Source organism: Phaseolus vulgaris, chromosome 2 (genome assembly GCF_051622355.1).
Source record: "Phaseolus vulgaris cultivar YP4 chromosome 2, ASM5162235v1, whole genome shotgun sequence".
In the NCBI taxonomy this organism is placed as follows: Eukaryota; Viridiplantae; Streptophyta; class Magnoliopsida; order Fabales; family Fabaceae; genus Phaseolus; species Phaseolus vulgaris.
This window is the reverse complement of record NC_143499.1, coordinates 28,159,515-28,178,887: the sequence shown is the minus strand read 5'-3', so window position 1 is coordinate 28,178,887 and position 19,373 is coordinate 28,159,515. Positions and strand designations below refer to the sequence as shown.

General features: G+C 35.6%; 1 protein-coding gene across 4 annotated transcripts; it reads left to right on the top strand.

The window, feature by feature from the left end:
• Positions 1 to 1,247: 1,247 nt before the first annotated feature.
• ATS1 (phospholipid/glycerol acyltransferase family protein) lies at positions 1,248 to 10,841 on the top strand. 4 transcript variants are annotated; one of them, XM_068612879.2, is made up of 13 exons: positions 1,248 to 1,806; positions 2,664 to 2,761; positions 3,309 to 3,395; positions 3,555 to 3,652; positions 5,897 to 5,954; positions 6,565 to 6,666; positions 6,763 to 6,824; positions 6,932 to 7,042; positions 7,494 to 7,572; positions 8,674 to 8,793; positions 8,868 to 8,981; positions 9,632 to 9,808; positions 10,353 to 10,841. In XM_068612879.2, exons 1-12 carry the CDS (start codon positions 1,485 to 1,487, stop codon positions 9,764 to 9,766), a joined length of 1,386 nt encoding a protein of 461 aa, XP_068468980.2. In that variant the 5' UTR covers positions 1,248 to 1,484; the 3' UTR covers positions 9,767 to 9,808; positions 10,353 to 10,841. The 4 variants fall into 4 exon arrangements, with proteins under 4 accessions (XP_068468980.2, XP_090154621.1, XP_090154620.1 ...); XM_090298495.1 differs by having other exon boundaries at positions 1,487 to 1,806; positions 4,958 to 5,954; XM_090298494.1 differs by lacking the exon at positions 1,248 to 1,806 and adding an exon at positions 2,343 to 2,563.
• The last annotated feature ends 8,532 nt before the right edge of the window (positions 10,842 to 19,373 follow it).

Below are 19,373 nucleotides of genomic sequence, written 5' to 3'. Positions count from 1 at the left end.
ATTATTTTATGTAAAAAAAATTTAAATTAATTTTAAATTTTAATTTTATAGACAATTTACGTAGATATTACCCATTATAATATATTTTAATTTATTTTAGTAATTTTCTTTTTTTCAACAAATAATCTAAAATTTTGAAAGAAAATCAATTTCGGTACATTAAAAAAACATTTAATATTAAAAAAATATTTAATCTTAACTATATGATGAAAAAAATTGCTATAAGGTGCATGAGTTTCTTTTTAAGTGATGTGTGAATAAAAAAAAAAGTGAAAAAGAATACATCAGTTACTCCTTTTTCTTCTTCTTCTTCTTTTCTTTTTCTTTTTCGGATTTCAAGCACTCTATCAATTTTGGTATCAAATATGACATAAGATAGCATAGAACACATCAGGATAGGGAAAACACCAACTTGCAGGAAAACCATTTTATATTAACTTCCAAAGGAAATATCTTTCCAAACTAAAAACTAAGGGACAATAATTCATCTCAAGAGTTAGCCATATATTATCCCCACAATCACATCTCAATCCCAAAGTAATAATTATCGAAGAGATGTATTTTAAATTTATAAAAAGAAATTTAGACTTTTCTTATTTATGATACAACTGCTCCTGTATGTATTTAATATAGCTACAAGACCAAGTTAGTTGAATTTCCTTTTCCAATTAGGAGTTTTTTTTATGTTTGGTAAGATTAGAGCTTCACGTGTTGTTAGCATTTCTCAACGTAATATAATTAAAAATCTACACACATTTATGATACATATAGGATAAACATAAATCCAGACACAAAAATATAAAATATGTATACTCTATAAAAATATAAAAATAAAAGAAAAAAAAACATAAATTTATATATTATATAATTATATTTTAGGTTATTTTAGTATAAAAATATTTTTTATAATTAATTTATTTTTATAATTATATTAAAATTTTATATAATAAATTTAAATGTTTAAACATATTTTTTTTATTTTAAAATTGTTTTAAAATCGAATTAAAACTTTTAAAAATTTAATTTAAATTTAATATATGTTTTATTAATATTATGTCCAACACGAATAAATTATTTAAGAGATCGTATCTAGTCTATAACATTTATGACAAATACTTTAAAAATATTACATATGATTTTTGATTATGTCAATATACAAATTTATTAAACTAAACAAAGTGGAGAAAAAATCAAAGTTGGAATTCAATGGAAGAATGATAAACTCAAGAAAGCGAAAATAAAAAATTATAGTTATTAATAATGAAAAGATTTAGAGAGAGAAGGGAGAGTTGAGTTTTATCCGTCCAAGTATAGGATTCGTTGGAGGCGGTCCACGTGTCTTCTGATCACACAGTGGCACGTGGGTCCCAGGGAGACGAAAAGCACGTGTGCCCGCCAATCCCTCGGACTCACCACATACGAACGGATCCTATCTCTCTTTCTCTCTCTTTTTCAGCTTCTCTTTCGGGTTTGATCTTTGAAGAATGAGCATGACCGGTTCTTCAGCTTACTATGTGGCACACGCCATCCCTCCCTTCCTCCGCCTTTCCAACAAAACTATGTTACTCCTTTCCACGCCGCCAACCACATTCTTCCCTACGTCTACAACTCCTAGGGTTACGCTTCTCTCTTCAACCTCCTCCTCCTCCTCTTCCTCCATCTCTCTGCGATCTTCTACCGCGCCCTCGCCTTCCTGCTCCTCCGTCACTCCTAAAGATAACTGCCTCGCTTCCGCCAAACATTCTCCCCCTAACATGTCCGCTTCCGTCTCTTCCCGCACCTTCCTCAACGCTCAGAGCGAACAAGGTTCACTCACCTCTCCTCTTTCCTTTTTCTTCCTATCTTCACACTCCGCTTCTTCTCTATATGTTTATCGTCAACTTCTTCGATGTTTTTTTTGCGTTTGTTTATTTTCCTCGTGGAGTTTGCTCACGGAGGCTTCGCTCGATTTGTGTTTTTATTTACTTGTTTAAATATTGAGTTCAAAATTGAATTGAATAGAGAAAGCGCGGCTAGGAAGTTTGGAGGCTTAACTGAGGACACGGTGATTGTGTGTGAGGTTTTATTATTATTTTATTTTATCTTTTTTCTGTTTTTAGGCACTGATTGAGGTTTGTGTTTTGGTTGTTGGAAATAAATACCGTTAATTTGGTGGCGTGAGTAATTTATTCTCTCTGTTTTTTTCTTCTTCTAATGGACTTTTCGGTTAGGTGATGAGCATGCGAACGATTCGATTATTTTATTGTTTCTTTATTTTATTTTAGTTTTTCATTAGCGGCTGGTGTTTTGAGTCTTGTCCTATTGCTGTGGTGATTTGAGAAAGGAGAGAATGAAAGTTATATGATCAGTCAGTGTTAAATAGCAAGGGTGTGTTTACCTGACTGTTTCTTTTCTAAAGACAAAGTTACTCTGCCTCGAATAAGAAGTAACAAATATTGTGTTTCGCATGTTTTATCATTTTTTTTTTCTGAATTGTGTTGAGCTGCAACTTCTTGTTCGTAACAATCTATCAAGTTTGACCGTCTCCGTTATTTCACAGGAAATTTGGGATTAAGATGCTCTGGCAAGCCCTGAATGAAATCATTTTAATTAATTTCTGTTTTTTTTTTTCTAATCCTAAAAATTGGTTTTCCTTCATACCATATTCACTGCTTATTTTGCAGACGTTTTTGCTGGAATCAAGAAAGAAGTAGAAGCTGGATCTCTGCCTGCTAATGTTGCTGCAGGAATGGAAGAAGTGTACAATAACTATAAAAAGGCAGTAAGTCATGTTTATATTCACGTGCATCCTGTACTGTCATATGAACTTTTCCTAATATCTGTGATGTGGGAACAGATATTAGTTCACTCATAATTCACAATTAAACTGAACTTCACAAATCATGTCCTTCAAGCATATTGTTGTCTATCATCTATCCTTGTTTCTTTGATTCATGCATTGACACAGTTTACTATAATTTTTGGTGTTTGGTACTCTTTCTGTTGCTGTGTTAATAATGGTTTAATATGTTGTTGGTAAAATGTTGATTACTTGATTATCAATTCCAATAACAAATCATGGTTATTCAAAACACAAGCAATCTTGTTATTTGAGATCTTGCACCCGTGTTTATGCTTTGACAAATAAATATGTCTTTTTTGTGTTTTAATTGTTACCTGTATCTTCCTAGCCTTAGAGTGAGTATAGTTTAGAATCTCATAACGGGTTAGTTAGCTTTAGTTATATACTAATTCTCTTTTTATCATTTTGTTATTTGAAAGAGTCAAATAACTTAGATACATTTCATTTTGTGTGCAATGCATTTCAGGTTATCCAAAGTGGAGATCCCAAGGCAAATGAAATTGTACTGTCAAATATGATTGCTTTATTAGATCGCGTATTTTTGGATGTGACGGTAAGATCGAATTCTAGAAAATACTTTGTTAATTATTTCCACAATGGGGATATTTTATCTAGGAATTTGTCATGGCTTTTTGACTCATGCTGCAGAGTTAGTTTGCTTTTGTTTCATGTTATTAATTGTCATTCTCAGAACATGAATGATCTTTAACAGGATCCTTTTGTTTTTCAACCACACCACAAGGCAAAGAGAGAGCCTTTTGACTACTACGTGTTTGGTCAGAATTACATCCGTCCTTTGGTTGATTTCAAGTGAGTTTACTAGCAATAGTTTCTCTTTCTACTGTTTAGTAGCAGTCAAATTTTTTTATCTATGTATTTTATTGTTGATCACCTATGCACATGATTATGAAAATTTAATGTGTAAGAATGATATCCTTGAATTAGGCATTTGTATTTTAGCAAGTTTATGTCTACAATAAGCTAGGTTCCGAAGAATTTGTGAAAAATGTGTTAGGAAATTTTAAAGGTATATGACGGAGTGTCCATAACCGAAGGGATTATGTTTTTTTCTGGAGGAGGGGAGGGGAAGTTAACATGCAATGTGTATTTACACGCCCTATTGGAACTTTGAAGTCTCGATGTGTTTAACACATGGTGTTGAAGCCAATGGTATCAAGAACAATAGCAATGCAGTTGTGATGATTTTGTATGTTTCTTCTAATCGTGTACGAATTACAAATACAATGTACATGTGATTAAGGCATATCCTGTATGAATGCTGGAGTATACACCTTCCAATAGTTGCTAGCCCTTTGATCTTTATGAATTTTTGCTTGGTGTTTAGTGAAATCCCGTAATATGTTGAAGTGATTTTTGTAGAATAAAATGAGCGAACAATGTTATGCATGTGAATAAATGTAAGTTAATATTCTGATTGATAAAGCTTCCTGGTGAAGCTTGTAAGCAGAACACAAGACCATGGTTTGTGGTGTCTTGGAGACATATTCAAGATGTTATCTTCCTAGGATTCACCTGTAAATGCTGTGAGGCTTGGACAATGAGGAATTGCAGTTTTGCTGTGTCTAATGGTCTGAGCTGTCAAACTATAGTATATTGAGCAAGAATACTGAAGTTTTTAATCTCTCCCAATCTTCAAAAAATTCTGCTTCATTTTTGCAACTTTTTATAGCGTAGATTCTTTTAAAAAAATCTGCATAGGCTGTTAATAGACAAACTAATACTCCTATGATAGGACTAGGATTGTGGGCTTAGACACTGATAATAAGCCCAAGGTCCAGAGGGTGAAAGGAGAAAAAAGGGTGTGAAGAGAAGTTCTGAGGTGGCAAAAGTTGTAACATAATTGGTGAAGGAGTGAGAGGGGTACCGAATATAAGGGACATAAATAAGAGGTAGAGGGGAGAAATCTGTTGGGAGGAAGGAATGTTTTTTTCCTTGAAGAAGCTTGCTCTGTGGCAGTAGGATCGTTAATCCTACTGTATTTCTGAGATTGTTTTTAGTAATCATCTTGGAATTATCTCATCTATCTTGTTATTCTCTTTGTTCTTTTTTGGATCCCTAACATTTGGTCTGACCTATTGGATACAAACGGACAAGTGGTCAGAAATGTTGGCAAATGTCATTGAAGAAAATGGAGGCTAAGGTCACAACACTGAAGATAGAAGTCACCGATCTAAACGCTCTGCAGGTTATGCAACTCAAGACTGATGGAGTTATTGTGAGGAAATAGTGGAATGATAAATTATAGTGGCAGCTACAAGGGCCTACCCTGATCCAAACAATGGTTCACTTGATGAGTTCCTTCAAGCCATGAAGAAGGTGCAGTTGTCGTTGTTTGAAGGTGAGGATACCGCAGGGTGGATAGTGTGTGCAGAGATTTATTTCCAGGTACAGGGAACTCATCTTGATATTATTAAGGTGAAGCTGGCACAACTCTATACGGAGGGCTCGACCATACATATTTTTAAATCACTTATAGATGAACACACCAGTTAGATGTGGGAACAATTGAAGATTGAACTCTTGGAGCGATATAGCTGTTGCAGCAATTTGTGTCTTGTTACTGGGTATCCTTCTCAGTTTCCTATGTGCCCTCAAAAGGAGATTTATTATGAATTGGTGATGCATGCAGAACAGGCAAAATTACTCTTGTTCAGCTGTGACACTCTTCTACAACATATGATTTTATTTCTGGTTTTATCTGGTAGTTAACTTGATTCTTCCTGGTTGTATCTAGAGAAGAGCTCTTGATTCTAAATGAATTCAATATTCCCTTATTTGCAAATGTTAATTTAAAGGTTTGAAATCATGCCAATTACTTCAGAAATACCTCTATTTCAATTTCATAGAACTGGATACAACTAATAGCCATCTAAAACACTTCCTGAAGTGTAATTCTTGGATGTAGCAATCTGTATACCCCATTTATATTCATGGCACTTAAAGGCCCATACATAATAAGCTCGTATCAGGACAATGTCTATTCCTTTTGCCTGCACCTCAAAGCTATTCTTAAAGGTGATATTTTTGTTGCAGAAATGCTTATGTTGGCAACATGCCCCTTTTCATTGAAATGGAAGAGAAACTCAAGCAGGTACCAATTTCTAATACGCTTTCTTCATATTGAGCGATTATTTGCTGTTAAGTATTGGTAGAATTTGTAATAACCTTATCTCACCAATAGGGTGAGGGTAGTAATCTAAAGCCTAGTATTCCTCCTTTATTACTTCTATCTTAACCCAAAGTTCGGTATCTATGTCTGAGGTTTATTAGATGTGTAAAAGTCTTTAGTTTAAATCTTAGACCGAGATTGTGGGAATTGACCCATATAATGTGTTTGTTTTTCAATTTTCCATTGCTCTTTAGGTTATTTTTCATTATTGTAGCATGAACTATTCGTAACTGCGTATCTGCATTACTATTATCCCAGAAAATCAATAGCATCATCATAAGATTGTCCTGGTATTCTGGTATAAGTTAGATACTGAGTTGATGTTTCTAATGCTTCTGCTGTATCTATATAATTTTTTTAGGAAACACTGCTTATTACTTGTGTATCAGATATATAGAAGGTCTAGAAGAATTGTCTGTACTTTACATGCCTGACTTGATTCTGATTTGTTGGTTCTTGTGTATGTATGTCCTATGTTAGCATTTTCATAGATGTGGGGGAAAATGTTGAAAGAATGAAAAAATTACTGCAGGGACACAACATCATCTTAATGTCAAATCACCAAACTGAAGCTGATCCAGCCATCATTTCATTGCTTCTTGAAACACGACTTCCCTATATTGCTGAAAACCTGGTACAGTTTGCATATTTATAGTCTTGCTATTTTGAAGCATGGGCTATACATATTTATGATCCTTGAAGTAATTGAATTATGCTGTTTGTTCTTCAGACCTATGTTGCAGGAGATAGAGTTATAACTGATCCTCTGTCCAAACCATTCAGTATTGGCAGGTTCATTTTGTACCTTTGTTTATCAAATTAAAGCTTTGTGATGTTATACTTCCTTCTATAAAGAAGTTGACTTCTGAAACTTTTTACTTATACTTTCGTTTTAATAGGAATCTCATTTGTGTTTACTCTAAAAAGCACATGCTTGATGATCCGGCACTTGTTGAGATGAAAAGAACTGCAAACATACGAGCTCTGAAGGAAATGGCTATGCTTTTAAGGTATATATCCCTTAGTTTATGGCTAAATGGCTGCTTTTAGTTAGGAAGACCAACCATTGGCCTTAACGTACTGATTAAGGGAAGAAAAATAGAAGATATTTATTATAAAAGTATTTAGTTATTGAAATTTGAAAACCAAATTCTTTGATACTTGTTTTCCTTATGAATAATTAGAGATGGTAAATAGGGTTTCTTAATTATTATCCAGTGCCCTGGTACACTTTATGCAGAGCATAATGCGTCAATTTGAGTGCATGCTTATTAATCAATGCCCAGTACCCTTTGTTCAGATCATAATGCATCAAATTGAGTTCTGTTTTCTAGAATCTGCAATGAGATCATAAAGGAAAGAGGAAGTAACAGCAGTGGGCATGTTTACTTTAGATAGTATCTTTTGTATGTAATGGTTATTTATTGGTCAAATGTCCGTCATCTTGGCCTTCTTGTTCAGGAATGGATCACAGTTAGTCTGGATTGCCCCTAGTGGTGGTAGGGATCGCCCAGATGCCCAGACCAGAGAATGGGTGCCGGTAAGTTCACCCTCTTGTTAAAGTAAAATATAAATAGTGTGGCACAGTTTTAGTTTAGTCAAACTTCTTTTACAAATATAGTTTTTGACATTGACTAGAGGACAAATTGGATAAAGTTCATAACAAACAGTTAGAGGAAAAGAAAATAGAAGTTAAAACATGTCAAATTCCTCTTATAGATTACAATTAACTTATGTATCTCAACTTTAAAAGAACTAATCGGCAAGCATCTGAAAAGATTGAAATGCACAATTTGATTTTAACTTGTATGATAAGTTTGATTTATTTTACCTTATTTCCTTCTCTTATATGTAATTATTGAAAAGTTTGTATTGGCATTTAGTGCTACAGTCTTGTACCCTTCCAGAAGGGTACTGCAACTCTTGTTCTTTATGGTTATTCTGTAATATGCTATAGAACATATTCTTTAAAAGGAATTAAGTTAGGCAGGATTTTATCTTGTTTAAAAGCAGGCATGTATCTTGTTTAGAAGCAAGCAGGATGTGAGTCAGATATAGTACTCTATTTAAGCACAATAAATTATTTGCAAGGGTTGCTTTGGGAATTTTTTTATTTCTGAAATGAATGAAATGTTATCTGATCCAGTGTGTTTGATTCAACAGTGAAACCTTATTCCACTTGTTGGGCTATAGATTTTTTTTTTGGAGGGGTGGCTAGAAATGAAATCCTGATTTGCTCAATATTGAGTTCGCTCAAATATTGATTTTTAGGCCATATATTCTTGCACGTGTGTTCTATATTATAATTGTACTTACATTTTAAGTTCTTATAGCCTTGGGCTGGTTTGCATGTGCTTTGTCCTTCATTCTATGTAAGAAAAAATTATTTAAACATTGGAAGGTAAGTTTGAAGGACTGTATCCAAGGTCCAATACTTTGTTGGTGCTTGTGAGCTATTTATAAAAGGGGTCACAAGTATAGGGTATATATATCAATGTCCTATTTTGTGAATGCAGTCATATAGAATGCTGACCTTGAGATGTATCAGTGTCATACATTGTAAATAAAAGTATTGCACAATTTCCAGCTCCATAATATTTACATTACCATTTTGTTGATGTTTTGGCATATTAATATTCAGGCACCCTTTGATATTTCTTCGGTAGATAATATGCGAAGACTTGTTGAACATTCAGGTCCACCAGGTCATGTATATCCTTTGGCAATATTGTGCCATGATATCATGCCCCCTCCACTAAAGGTATGGTGTTCTTGTCTTTGAGAGTCTGTCCTGATATTTTATCTCAATTTTAATGCGACCATGTAATTTTGTAGGTTGAGAAAGAAATTGGGGAGAAAAGAATTATATGCTTTCATGGGGCTGGCATATCAGTGGCTCCAGCGATAAGCTTTTCTGAAACCACTGCTACTTGTGAAAATCCTGAAAAGGTAAGTTGAGTTTGATGACCTGTACTTGAACTAAATTTATTGTCATTTATTCTGGCACTTTTATTCTTGGAATTCACTCGTCATTTTTTATATTCAAACTGAGAAGATGTGACTGACTGCTTAAGAATGGGATACAACATGAAATGATTTATAAACCACTTGTAACTAAGTGCCGATGTAGTGGTATTTTGCTTTGAGAAGTGCTATTTGTAAGACAAATTTTACAACAAAGAAAGAGAGAGAAGTATGGGATGTGATGGGTGTTGTGATAGAGAGAGGTGTTAATGTATAAGTTGTTATATGGAATTACAAAATAGTATAATAAGTCATGTGAACCTATAGGCTTCCTACCCCGTCTTTTGGAACTCATTTGTGCCAATGTATTCTTGGGATGTATAGCACACCTACAATATTTGCTGGTTGAGTGTAGTTTTTTGTAGTGTGATGAGCACCGTATGATTCTAATCTAAGGCTAAAGGATATATGTAAATAAAGTCAGTATTCTGTATCCTTGGGTTCCCTGCTCGTGTTCACTTATTATTTTTTGGTTGTATCAATCTGAACGTGGAAGTTCTTTGACACATGAAATTCAATATCTGGAAGATTCTTTTATTTTAACTTGAATGATACAAGGTGGGTTTTTTGTGTAGGCTAAGGAGGTCTTCTCAAAAGCCCTGTACAATTCTGTGACTGAGCAATATAATGTGCTGAAATCTGCTATACAAGGAAAAAAAGGATTTGAAGCATCAACTCCTGTAGTTACTTTGTCACAGCCATGGAAGTAGTTGAAATCTGCATCTTTTTCATTACACTTTCTTCTGATGCAGGTACAATTCTAACTACAGAAATTTTATATTTGCTAGTGTTTATTGCTTTATGATGGACTGCATGATTTTCTTGAGGCTTGAGCTGCAATTTATTATTGCTTTTAATATCATTCTTCATTTTCAATAATGTATAGCTAGTAGCTTGAAATTTTTAATATGGTGAAAATGATAATAAGCCTTTATTTTGGGTGTTGTTTTGGAGTTGTCGTTGATAGTTACTTGAAGCATTTAAGATTTTTGTGTGTAAGATGTTCATAGCACTTCACTGATTTCTAACTTTTTGGATGTTAATATGGTTCGCTTACCCCTAAGTTAAAGATTTTTTAATTGTAATAATAATATGAAATGTAAATTATAGCTCGAATGTTTCTAGCCCCAGATACTATCTAGTTAATTTGTTTACCACATGAACTTATTCGGAATTAAGCTATACATTAACGGTAAGAAGCAGATGCAAAATCCAAATAAAATGCTTGTCTTTTCTTAAAACTTAAATTGTACATTAATGTGCTATATCCCATTGACTCTATTTTCATGGATGGAGGCTCCAACTGCGTTGTTCCCTTTCTGAAGCAAGTTGCAAGACCACAGTCAAACAAATTCGACTGATCTACTCTGATGAGGGACTGCCTAATTACTACACGGAATGATTTAGCTTGAAGATTGCAGTCAAATACATATTTTTGTCATTTTCCCTTTGCTCTTGCTTGCCGATGTCAGCGTTCAATTAATCTGGAATCTGTTTCAGAAGGTTCAAATTCAGCTGGTTACTGTACAGGTCTCTCTTAGTTCGGTGTCTGATTCGGTTCATTGACTGATAAAATACTAAATTTTTTATCTACAGTTCTGTGATCAGGTTAGCTAGCTGAATAGATAAAAATCTAATCACTACCATTAGTATTTTTTATTAAGTCAACTTTGTTCCATAATAGAGGAAGAGATGTTAATATTACATGTTCAAAATCGAATTGTTCAGACGGGATCAGTGAATAAATTGATCCAAGTGTTACTTATTCATGTTGGCAACATAAAAGCACTCGAGTTACAGTATTTTCTCATGTTTATCGTTGTTTTTGTGCTAATGATAGCTGTAAGATATGAGGAACTCTTGATGTCTGAATCAATATCATGAAGATATGGTACATTTTTATGGTTTCCATGTTAAAAAAAATTAGCTAATGATTTCTGAACATATTTAAGCCTATCACTATTGCCATGAAGCCTGAATGGAATATTGCAGCTATTCATTGCTGTATCCTGTTTGGTATCATGCAAGTAGGAGAAGTAGAAACAGTTGAATGGAATAGTGGAAATGACGTGGGATTTCATAGTACTGTTTTCCTCCATTGTAGCTATTCATTTTTCATCAATCAAACATCTTTAATTTTTTATTTTATTTTATTTTCACAAGTTCCGAATCACTTTGTTTCTATTTCATTCACAAAACATTCTTCACTTTTTGATAGCTGGCATCGTTTCTCTCGGTTCACCTTTGATTCTGCCGTTTCATACAGTGTTCAACAAATATTTAAATCGTTTCATTTCCCTAACCTTTTATCTGGTTTTAGATATTTTAAATCTATGAATTTCCTTATATTTAGACTAACGAAGTAGTTAGTGAGAGATATGGGTGGATATACACGTTATTACAAATATCGCCCTTCCCCATACCATGATAATGGGCCTAGTCTTTGTTTTGCTATTCTATTGATTGATTATTGAAGATGGTTTAATATACAAATTCATGCTTTCATTAAAAACGAATATTTTGCATTACCTCTCTTATTTGGTCTCACTTTATGCAACTCGTTTCCCTGAATTTTGAAAAACATGCGAATAAATCTTTGAGGACATTGTAAAGTTACACGTCAAAAGCTGTCTTGTCTTTGTGTTTCAATCCTTCGTGGTTCGATAGATCCTCATTCTAACCCATTACAACGTCACAAGGATCTGCGTGTTAAGCTTCAACCATTAAATATTTCTTGGATTATTGTAATCGAGCAGGCTCAGAGAGGTTGTTACGACCTGAGTAACACATTGTTTCGTTATTGTTGTGGCATTCTGTGCGAAAAAAAGAAGAAGCCTATCGCTCTAAAATTAACCCTCCTTCAATTCTTTGTTTTAAGTAAATGTTGGTTAGCTAATGAGGATCTTTGAAATTTTAAAGTTTGATTATTGACTAATAATCTGCATTAGGATAGGTAACTTATAGAACATGATTGGAAGTTATTATTAAAACTTGTGACTAGCCTTTAAATGAGGTGGCCTTCTTTCCTTTTTAAACTTTTAAACTTCTAACCAGATGTAGAGAAGTCAGACAATTGCTGATTCCCCTTTCTTCTTTACCTCCGCCCTTTTATGCGCACCTTTCTCTAAATTCTTCCCCTCATTTTTGCTTCAGCTTTCCATTTCCGTTGTCCCTTTTAAGTTTTGTGTTTCTAAGTTTGGATATTTTGAATAACAGTGATTTTATTTTACTACGTGTAGATATGGCAATACTGTCAGTGGCCTCAGGTGCATGCAAGAGTTAAATACTCGGCACCCAGCCCCTGCAGTGCAGGATTCCAAATGAGTTAATGCGACCAATGCCTTTCCACTTTCCTTCTGTTTCCTATACGAAATACGAGAACCAGTCGACAGCCAAGGGCACCGCCCCATTGTTTATTGGTTTAGTGTTCCTTTTTTTATTACCCTTCACAACAACATCAACCAAGTAACGACATATGTTAAAATTAACATATAAAAGTACCAAATTGTTCATGTCTATAAATTTCATACATACCAACTAGGATCCAATCTAACAAAACAAACATGTCTCTTACAACGTTAAACTTTGAATCTTAACTCAGAAAGATTCTACATAGATACTCCACTAAAACAAAATATACATACGATACTTTTTTTCAGAAACTTCTTCATAACACAATCTGTCCTACAGACCTTTAATTGATTAGCTTCTCAAAATATGCAACTGAAATTTTTTAAAAAGAAAATTAACTTCAAAACAGCAGAAAATACATCGAATTGATTGAAGTAAAATTCTAAGACGAAGTAAATAAAGTAGTGTGATATTCATATTTGAATATCCATGTACATAACAACTTTTACGATCCAGTTTATAAAAAAAACATGATGGCAACTCTTGTCTGGTCCCCAAAACCGTAAGTAGTAACGTTACGACACTGCTCGTGTGTAATGAAGCTTAGGGAAATGTGATTTGAATAACCCTAAAACGAATTGTTTGAGGTTTGATGCACGAGGCTCTGGAATAATGTCACATTCTGATGCAGGTAAAATTACTACTTTATTACTCACGATCACCAACGAGCCTCACCAAATCTTTCCGAGGACTGTGCATGTTCCTTCCATCACCCAATTCAGTTTCTAACTATAATATATATCTATACATCACACCAAATTTTTGCATTAATGTCCATAAATAACTTACTCTACTCCTTCAATTGGAATGATTTTCTTCCTTTAATCATTAAAATAGAATTAGTATAATATATGATTTTTATTCAGAAAATTAATACAGCATATATATGAACTGTTAATTCCAAAAATATGTATGGAGGAAGGTCGGAAGAAGTCAAGAGAAGAGTACACGTATTAAGGAAATAATGATTATCAAATTATACGATATATATTATACGGAATTAATTTGTTAATGATAGAATCATGATTAGTGTATCACCACATAATTAGCTTTGTAATTTGAAGAGAAAGTCTCAGTATATATTTCTTAGGAGTGATGTAAATACACAAAAGAACAAGACATTACCATTTTTCTTACCATCTTCTTATATACCATTTTCATTTTTTCCTTTCTTACCATCTTCTTATACCATTTTCTTATATAGTATACTGTCCCGAATTGGGTAGGTATTTGGCCGAGCTCACTAAGGGCCCATAAGGGGAAGGTGATAGCGTGAGAGCTTAGCATGGGCTGTGAACCGACCTAACAGGTCCAAAAACACAACTTGTTTTGGCCTTGGCCCAGTATTGCGCAACGCTAGCAAGGGACAAATTCCACTAAAGTAAAATATAACGTTTTTCCTACACACACATATTCCCGATAGCGTAATAAATATAAATACCATATTCCCGATAGCGTAATGAATATAAATGTCATATCCCCGATAATTTAATAAATATTATCCCCAGTATCCCTGATTACATTGTTTAACTATTCTGATTTATATACTTTATATCCAGATTTTATTGAAAGTTACTGTGAAATGACACATTAATGTCGGGTAAGACCAATGTCAGAAATCCAAGCTCATGTACGCTTATAAATAGACAACCACCTATAGGGAGCATCTAACTTGCCTCTTTTCAGTATATTTTATCATACACATTATATTTTGTGCTCTCACTGACTTGAGCGTCGGAGTGTAATCACAGATGGAGCCCCCCTCATCCCTAGAACCTAGAAGATCGGTTGCTGAAACCTGAAGGTAATTCCTAAGCACCTCATCCACTAGCCAACCGACCACTAGAAAGGAATCCGAGAAGAGCTCATCCATACTCCGACCGACTTCGAGCCGACGAGAACATTTGGCGCCCACCGTGGGGTAGGTAAAGCTGTCCCTACTACCACCAATCACTTAAGATATACACATGATTTTGATATTGATTCTGCAAATCTTATTTCAACATTTAAATCTATTGAGAGATTATCCTTGTAAGAAAAAAAAGACGAATTGGAAGAGATTAGACAAATCTCGATAAATAGAACATGAATCCAAAAAATAAGATAAGTATTATTTTATGCAATACGTATTTCAGTGACATATTTTATGCTCTTACCCACTTGATCGTTGGAGTATTGACAACATGTGGAATCTAAGGAGGGTACTTTACAATTATATATTCTTGCTTATTTATACTATTCAACAGGAATCCTACCGACTCATTATCGCCTTGCGCGACCAGAGAATATTATTATCGTCCCGTGCGATCAAAATTATTATTGTCCCAATATAATTGTTGTTATTTAGATATATTATAATTATCATCACTTAAATTTGTTGAGATTTTATCCTGAAAATAGAAAACATAATTGTTGTTGTTTAGATCTATTATGATTATCATTTAAATTTGGTTGCCGTCACTTCAGACCTGAGTAGTCCGATAAAAAAAATAATAACGAGTTTTTAATTTGGTCACTAGAATAGCGAACCTGAGTAGTTCGGTCGCCACTAACCAGAGTTTTTAATCTGGTCGCTACAGTAACGAACCTGAGCAGTTCGGTCGGAAGCAACTCATAATTTTAAATCTGGTTGTCATAACTACGAACTTGAGAGTTTGTTCAGAAACGAACCTGAGTTGTTCGGTCGCCACAAACCAGAGTCTTAATCTGTTTGATTTCAATAATGAACCCAAGCAGTTCGGTAGTTTGAACAATGAACCTGAGCAATTCGGTAATTTGCGTAGCAAACCCGAGAATTCAATCTAGTAGCGTACATAACGAACTCGAGCAATTCAGTCAAAATCTAACACCAGAATTCAATCTGGTAGCGTACATAACGAACCCGAGCAGTTCGGTCTAGATCTAACACCAGAATTCAATCTGGTAACGTACATAACGAACTCGTGTAGTTCAGTCAAAATCTGACACCAGAATTCAATCTGGTAGCGTACATAACGAACCCGAGCAGTTCAGTCAAAATTTGACACCATAATTCAATCTGGTAGTGTACATAACGAACTCGAGCAGTTCGGTCTAGATCTGACACCAGAATTTAATTTGGGAACGTACATAACGAACCCGTGCAGTTTGGTTGAAATCTGACACCAGAATTCAATCTGGTAGCGCATATAACGAGCACGAGTAATCCGACCAAGATCAAGCACTAGAGTTGTCAACTTGGCTAGTTTAACCACGAACATTGGACTGCCAAGAGTTTGGTCGATGTGGCCGACCTTCTAGGGTTTGGACCCTGAATTTTTAATAAGCTATTTCCTTTTGAAAAATGAGTCAATGTTAGGAATTGGGCCGACGTGACGGACCTGCCAGGGTTTAGGTCGAGTTGCCCGATTACCAGGCTGCTCGGTATCCATGTCTGCAGGATCAACTTTCCAAGCCTTTTCGCCTCGTTAATTCGACTCAAGGCTGGGGGCCTATGTACCGTCCTGAGACTGCCAGGAGTTGGGCCGATCGACGATTAAACGCCACCAACCATCTCTCACCTTTAAGGCTCGACCATTTCCTTTACCGACAACCTGATGGTCAGCTAGGAAGTTTGTCGATCTCACTATAGACCCACATGAAGTGGAACGTGGACCGACCTCCCTACTTCGCACAACCAAGAAGTTTTTCGATCTCACCGTAGACCCACACAAAGTGGAATGTGGACTGACCTCTGTCCTTCGCACAACCAAGAAGTTTGTCGATCTCACCGTAGACCCACACGAAGTGGAATATGGACTGACCTCCGTCCTTCGCACAACCAAGAAGTTTGCCGATCTCACCATAGACCCACATGAAGTGGAGTGTGGACCGACCTTTGTACTTCGCACAACCAGAAAGTTTTCCGATCTCATCGTAGTCCCACACGAAATGGAATGTGGACTGACCTCTGTCCTTCGCATAGCCAGGAAGTTTTCCGATCTCACCATAGACCCACACGAAGTGGAATATGGACCGATCTTTGTCCTTCACACAGTCAGGAAAATTGCCGATCTCACCATGATCCATCGCTCGGGGCTGAGGTCTGATGGCCGACCCATGTCGGTACTGGACCAATGTGTAACAGTTCCCTCGGATAGTCTGATAGCGCTTTAACCAAGGCTGAGGGGCTGTGTACTGTCCCGAATCGAATAGGTATTTGGCCGAGCTCACTAAGGGTCCATAAGGGGAAGGTGATAGCGTGAGAGCTTAGCATGGGTTGTGAACCGACCTAACAGGCCCAAAAACACAACCTGTTTTGGCCTTGGCCCAGTATTGCGCAACGCCAGCAAGGGACAAATTCCACTAAAGGAAAGTGTACTGTCCCGATACTGCCAGGAATTGGGCTGATTAGGTTTGCCAGGTATTGGGCCGATTGGGCCTAATATGAATCAGACCGAGGAGGCTTGATAGGAAGGAAAGGCAGGCCTAAGCCCAATCCGAAAGTCTTAGCAAAATAAACATCCTAAAACGGCTTCGCAAAATCTAATAAATACTCTGATTCGTTGGCGCAATATCCCTGATTATATCGCTTGAATACTCTGATTTACTTGCACAATATCCCTAATTATATCGCTTAAATACTCTAATTTACTTGCACAATATCCCTAATTATATCACCTAAATACCCTTATTTGCTTGCACAAATGTTCCTGATTATGTTGCGTAACTGCTTTGATTATATGACAAAAAATGTTCTGATATATTCAGATTTTAGGAAAGGTTACCATAATATGCCACATTAATGCCCGAGAAAGCTAGGGTCCAAAGGTCAAGCCCATGAAGCCTTATAAATAGGCGACCACCCCCAGGGAGTATCTCAACTTGCTTTTTTACATTATACTCACTAGATATACAAAATTTTATCCTCTTACTGACTTGAGTGTCGGAGTGTAATCGCAGGAGGAGCCCCCATTTGTTATCTAGAAGCTGATCTACTAAAGCTTTAAGGGAGGCCATCAGGAGCTCATCCGGATTCCGACCGACTTCGAGCCGGCGAGAACATAAAGTATAACGTTTTTCCTACACACACATATTCCCGATAGCGTAATAAATATTAATACCATATTCCCGATAGCGTAATGAATATAAATGTCATATCCCCGATAACGTAATAAATATTATCCCCAGTATCCCTGATTACATTGTTTAACTATTCTGATTTATATACTTTATATCCAGATTTTATAGAAAGTTACTGTGAAATGACACATTAATGTCGGGTAAGACCAATGTCAGAAATCCAAGCTCATGTACGCTTATAAATACACAACCACCTATAGGGAGTATCTAACTTGCATCTTTGCAGTATATTTTATCATACACATTATATTTTGTGTTCTCACTGACTTGAGCGTCGGAGTGTAATCGCAGATGGAGCCCCCCTCATCCCTAGAACCTAGAAGATCGGTTGCTGAAACCTGGAGGTCATTCCTAAGCACCTCATCCACTAGCCGACCGACCACGAAAAAGGAATCCGAGAAGAGCTCATCCATACTCCGACCGACTTCGAGCCGGCGAGAACATTTAGTATCAGAGATTTTGGTGCTTTGACATCCTTTACATTTTTATCCGCTAAATAAGAGATCATGTCTGACGAAGAAGACACCAGTAACGAGTCCGATGGAAACCATAACGAGTCTGATGGAAACCATAACGAGTTCGATGGAAACCTGGTACAAGGCTTCATTGTCGAGCAAATTCAGAAATTGGCAAAACTGTTTACTCGCTCAACAATAATGGTAAAAGTGACGCGTTTATAAACGTTACAGTTCTGTTTGCCCATAACTCGTCTAATTATTCTGCTTTCACCAAACCATGAATTTTGGATAGTAGAGCAACCAATCACATTGCATCGATTTACAATTTTTCACACATAATTCATCATCATTTATTTCAAATGTTAATCTGCCCACAGGCTCAACTGCTACCATCTCATCTATGGACAATTAAATTCAATGACAATATCACTCTCAAAGATGTTCTTTGCGTTCTAATTCATGTCCGTTACTAAGATAACTAGTTCACTAAATTGTTGTGTCGTTATTTTTTCACATGGTTGGTTGCGTTTTGTAGGACTTGGCTACGAGAGGATGATTGGCTCGGGTAAACAACACGCAGGCTTATACTACATGCTCCCTCTTCCAAACCAAGCCCGTGCATCTCAAATTTTGACTGACGTTGATTTATGGCACAAGCGACTCAGACATCCTTCTTCGGCGCGTCTACAACTTGATCTTCATTACTACTATCAGTAAAAATCTCATTTTCATTCATAATAATTGTAGTATTTGTCCCCAAAGCTAAGTAGACAAGGTTACCCTTTCCTTTAAGCACAATAAAATCTCATTCTCCATATAATCTATTGTATTGTGACATTTGGGGTCCTAGAAAAACTCCAACTCAATTTGGAAAACGTTTTTTTCTCACCATAGTCAATGACTATACTAGATGTACTTGACTAATTATGAATCACAAATATGAAACCCAACATCTCTTAGAATCATTCATTACATTTGCACAAAATCAATTTCAGGCATCTATTAAAATCATCCGCGTTGACAACGAATTGGCATTTATTTCAATGCGTAATTTTTTTCTCAAAAAATGTATATTTTAAACGCAAACATGGACACATTTTAAACACAACACGAGCCCTCCTATTTCAGTCCCATTTATCAATAGAATTTTGGGGAGAATGCGTTTTAACCGCCACATATATCATTAATTGTTTATCATCACCTTTACTAGAAAATAAATCACCTTTTGAGTTGTTATATAATCACTCGTCTCCACTTTCTCACCTAAAAACTTTTGGTTGCCTATGTTATGCAACTGTTGTTTCACTTAAGCAAAAATTTGATCCGCACGCTCGACAATGCATCTTTA